This window comes from Sardina pilchardus, chromosome 11 (assembly GCF_963854185.1).
Source record: "Sardina pilchardus chromosome 11, fSarPil1.1, whole genome shotgun sequence".
NCBI lineage: Eukaryota > Metazoa > Chordata > Actinopteri > Clupeiformes > Clupeidae > Sardina > Sardina pilchardus.
In genome coordinates this window covers 28,532,490-28,537,677 of record NC_085004.1, presented here as the reverse complement: position 1 = coordinate 28,537,677, position 5,188 = coordinate 28,532,490, and the positions used below count along the sequence as shown (strand labels likewise).

Here is a 5,188-nt window from a genome sequence, read left to right as displayed (position 1 = left end):
GCCCGCCCGCCCGCCCGCCCGCCAACCTCTGGACGCTCCGCTCCTTTCAGCAGTCCTGCCTGACTGCTCAGCGGAAAAAACACGAGGCGTGCGGGGAGAATAAATGAATGAGGCCTGTAAGGCTGCGGCTGCGGCGGCTGTGGTGTTGTGGACCTTTAGACCTCGGAGCAAGAGCGGCTGTTGTTCGCTCCTTTCAGATGTGCTGCTGTTTGCTGTGCTGCTGTTCCTGAAAGGGCACGCTGGGTTGGAGAATGTGCACAGGCAAACACACACTACCAAACACACACAATACTTTTTTTCTCCCCCTTTTTTCTCCCCCGCGCACACACACAAACATAACACACTCGCACACGCATGCGCGCACACACACACACACACACACACACACACACACACACACACAGACACAGACACACTCACACATACACACACACACTCACACACACACACACACACACACACACACACAAACAGCAAGATAAGCATAAAGATAAAAGTAACCTAGAAAAAATATATACGTAACTTCATGAATTATCTAAAAGAGTACACACATACTCCCAATATCATCCTGCCTCTCTCAAGGCGCTTTCAGCTCTTTCTTCCCTCTGAAATTGATCATTTTGCACACCGAAAGATGCAGTCGTTTATCAAAAACACCGCCTGCGCCATTTAAGTCATCAGTGGAAGCTTATTACCACAGAAAGGCGCCAATCTGCCTCGTGCGGCAGCAGCTGTAGCCCAACATTTCATGAAAGAGCCCATCTGACCAAAAACCAAATGAGCGGATCCGCGGGACGGCTTTGAAACCAAAATGGAGAGACAGGCCTCTGCTGTGCTCTGTGTGAGAGGGAGGGGGGTACCGTCGCGGCCTCGGCTCCGACGGCGAGCTGACAGTGGCGGGAGTGATTGGACGGGCGGAGCACCCGGATCTCACCTCTGCAGACGTTGCAGCACCTGTTCTCCGGCAGAACCTGCTCCTCCGTCGAGCAGTTGAGGATGGCACAGCTCTCGGCGACTTTTATCATCAAGCCATTCTACAGAGACAGAAAGAGAAAGAGAAAGAGAGTGTGAAAGAGAGAGAGAGGGAGGGAGGGAGAGAGAGAGAGAGAGAGAAACAAAAAAAAGGCAGCAAAGCCACATTTGGTTAGTTTTCCCCTGGGGCCTTATGAGAATGAAGAACAGAGTGTACACAACAGCAAGTGTGACAGCGTGTCCCAGTCTGCTGGAACGCCACTCTTGTTTCCTTGCCTTTCTTCTCCACTCTCTTGTCCCATGATATGATGAGATGCGGCGTTAATGATGCTTCCTCCTACTTTTAAGTGCCTCCATTCCTCCAGGGACAATTCCTCCTGTATGATAACAGTCCTTATCTCTTTAATGTGAGGCTAAAGCAATCTGCGTCTCTGTCAACTCTCCACAGCAGCACGCTCGCTCGCTCGCTCTCCCTCTCCGATTGGGCACAAAGAGAAACATCACAACGCGAGACGCGGCCGCTGGAGACGTGCGCAGCCCGGAAGAAAACACAGCTACCAGCCACGGCTGTCGGTTGATGTCGCTTCCCACCTCCCCCAGTCCCAACGCCCAAACGCATACACCGTTTTCCGCCTCCACTCCCTTTCTAATCCCGTTATATCTGCCTTCTTATCTCCGCGCCTTGGCGCAGGGCTGGGGGCGGCGAGCTGACGAGAGCCCAATCTCTGAAGGCCCATCCACACTGCCAACGATAACCGTGAAAAGAGCTGTGACTATAGCAATATGAATAGTATGTCCGAACTGCCAATGCTAAGAAGCAATCACGAATCGGAAATATTCACTCATGAAAGTGATTCATGTAAAATTCTATTAATGTACACTAAAAGATGAATTACGATCGACTGTCAGCATTTCTATCATTCACAAAATCAATCTGAGAGTGATACAGCACAGGCCTACGGGTTTGGACGTTGACTGTTGTTCTTACTGATGCCATCTATAGTTATCTTTGGCAGTGTGGACAGGCCCACCGCGCCTGGCCTGCTGAGGTTATTCCGGGGCAGCCCGCAGTCTTGCCTTTTTGGCAGCTTGAGTGAGCTGCTGGGCAGAGCCGTGGCCAGCCCTCTCTGCCCTGACAGCGCGAGCGGCCGATGGCCCTCTGATCTTAATTGAAAGCCTACAGGTTTGCCCTCGTCTACCCCCGCGTACCGCCCACCTCCGCCAGTCCCCTGCCAGCCAGCTGCCAGTTAGGGCGCCAGGCCCACCGCCGCGCTGTTTTGGCCTCAGTGAGGAGATGAGGCGCGGGTGGACCGGGAGGAACGCTGGAAGGGGGCTGATTTCTCAATCAGGCCGGGTCAGGATCTCATAGGCACCGGCCGGCGTCCTTTCAGCAGCTATGAATATGTCTTTGGTTTGGCAATTCGGGCAGGGCAGTGCAATGCAGTATTCATCACAGGTGGCTGATTTATTGAGCATGGTGGTGCCTCCCCCCCCCCTTGCACCTCAAGGTGTGTGTGTGTGTGTGTATATGTGTAAGTGTCTATGTGTGTGTGTGTGTGTGTGTGTGTGAGAGTCTGTGTAAGTGTCTATGTGTGTGTGTGTGTGTGTGTGTGTGTGTGTGTGTGTGTGTGTGTGTGTGTGTGTGTGTGTGTGTGTGTGTGTGTGTGTGTGTGTGTGTGTGTGTGTGTGAGTGTGTGTGTGTGTGAGTGTGTGTGTGTGTGTGTGTGTGTGTGTGTGAGTGTGCTGTGTATGTGTCTGTGTAGGTGTGGGTGTGTGCGAGCGGGGGTGGGGGGTGGGGGGGTCTCTTGAAGGTCAGGCACATAATCAGCACACAGAGGACATGCTCCATCATTCAGCAGCTCTTGGTAAGTGGGACTCCCTGGGTTCAACCTCTCACACTCGGGCAGGTTAAACTCCCCCTGCTTCAATTACCCAGCAGAGCCCACCAACTACAATTATGCTGAATGGATAGACACAGAAAAAAAACAAATTTCAAAAGCTTTAAACAGTGGGATAGAGAGGGGAAAAAACCATGAGGGCTGCTGAGGTCTGTTTATTGCAACAGGCAAACGTGGTCTTGATTAACTGCCTCAATATGTCTCAAATATGTCCTGCAGAGTCATGTATTAATTCTCTCTCCCACGCGGAAAGCCAAAGGTCTTCATGACTACGTGATTCTCTCATTTCTGTGACACAAAGAGTTCTATGACCAAACCCATTTCACTCATATTTAGCAGCTTTGCTTCTTGCTATCTCTCTCTCTCTTTCTCTGTGTGTCTCTCACTCTCTCTCTCTCTCTCTCTCTTTCTTCCACCAGTGAAACGTAATTGATAAATGGCTAGCAAGAGGTGAAATGCCCTCCTTAGCAGAATAATGACTTTAATTACAGTCCACTCTCTCTACCCTGCTCCTTCTGCGTTCCCTGATCTGTGCTGATTTAGCGGTCTGTCTGCGTGGCTTTGTCTATGTCCGCGCATAACTCTCAATTACGCTCATATCAAGATGGTTAACAGGAGATTGAAGTGATTACGGAGGCCTGGCCACTGTAAAAGTCAGACGCCCGGCTAATTCTGCAGCACACAGATCAATTCCCTGCACGGCGCAGGAAGGTAAGGGGGAGTGAAATTAATTACCTTGCATTCTTTGCAGCTCTTTGTCAAAACTCGCTGCCCTTCTGACAAGGCGTCTCCCATGTAGCTGCATGTGGCTGTCAGGAGAGAAGGAAAGGGACGGATGAGACATAGCGACAAATACATCAGTACGGGGCACAGTTTACCAATAGTGATGGAGCTACGCACGACACGTACAGTATGCCTATTCTCTAACACCGAAGGTTCGTATGGTCTTCCTGTGTGTTTTCTGATTTTGTGCTGCTAATAGCGTTAGCGTAACACACATACAGTACATTTCAGATCTATATGTGATTTTGTATATAAACCATCCCCTGGTATGTCTATCGCACACAGACATATGTTCATCACACGCAGTTCATTATTTCACGTTTTCCCATTTGTTTGTTGCATGATATATATTAACATGCTTAGGCTATCTGAATATGCCTTATGCCTGTTCTACACCGTTTTCCGCCCCCTCACCTGTTCCCTTTCCAGTTCCTCATTCCGCTGTCATCTTTTTTTATTTAATAAAATATATACACCGGTACTTAGACAAATGGAAAGAGAAATTATTCTGCCAATTTCATAACACTGTAATTATGTCCATTTGTATGAGCATGACATTTATGGAAAAAAATCAGCTTAATGCTGATTCCATACAAGAGATCGGAACATACGTTTGATAAGTACGTTCTTAGACATTTGCCTTTGTGTCCTGCTGGTGACTTCAGTGAGAAGCTCCTGTTACTGTGAGATGCTCTTAGTCGTCTAACCCAGGCACACGTTAATCTGCAAGCGTTTTCATTGCGTTCTTCAGCAACAATGGTTTCGCGAAATGGTCCAAATATTATACAATGTTTAAGAGGGACTTAAAACACACTACTTAGGCTTATGGGGAACCAGGATTTTTATTGCTATTTATTTATTTTTTTATATTATAGAATGAATAATCATCTGTAAAACCTACTTATTTTCATGATTCATAGTACTGTAATTGACCAACTTTGCAACCTTGAAAATCGTACAGAGAGGTCTTTATACCGGGATTGTTCAAAAGTGATTAGTTTCCAAAACAACTCTGAAAGGAGCCTGCACAACCACCAAATGGCTATCAGCAATGAAAGGATCAGATCAGATAGACAGGAGGAAGAGGAAAAGGGAAAGAAATCAGCAGAGAGAGAATCAGCTCATTCTGGAAAAAAGTGATGAAAATCTGCCGAATAAGATTGAGCTAAATGGTGCAGCCTTGCATCAGTAAAAGAGAGCAGTTTCGAGGGGCATTTTTTTTTTACTGTGAAGAGGGGAGGAAGAGATAGAGATGGAGAGAGAGAGAGAGGGAAGAGAGAGAGAGAGAGAGGGTGAGAGAGGGAGGGAGAGAGAGAGAGAGGGAAACGCTGCATGATGTTCTGTCTGCTTTTTTGTTTTTTTTTCCCTCACATACTATTAACTACCAGTACAATTACAAAGGCTTTGGCAACACAACGTGTATTTTTGTCTTGCCAATAAAGCTCTATAGAATTTAATTTAAATTGAGGAGGAGGGGGGTAGCATTTGATTTGGGACAACACACAATAGAATCTCTACATGCAGAATTCTGTAGA

The 5,188-nt window shown here is 47.7% G+C and overlaps 1 protein-coding gene across 1 annotated transcript in view; it reads right to left on the bottom strand.

Moving 5' to 3' along the window:
- LOC134095309 (protein kinase C-binding protein NELL1-like) overlaps positions 1–5,188 on the bottom strand; it is a 143,243-nt gene that overhangs the window by 76,984 nt on the left and 61,071 nt on the right. Inside the window, exons 10-11 of the mRNA XM_062548758.1 lie at positions 3,606–3,679; positions 861–1,034 (exon numbers count right to left, since the gene is read on the bottom strand). Coding sequence (XP_062404742.1) covers positions 861–1,034; positions 3,606–3,679 — 248 coding nt within the window. The remainder of the gene's footprint in view (positions 1–860; positions 1,035–3,605; positions 3,680–5,188) is intronic.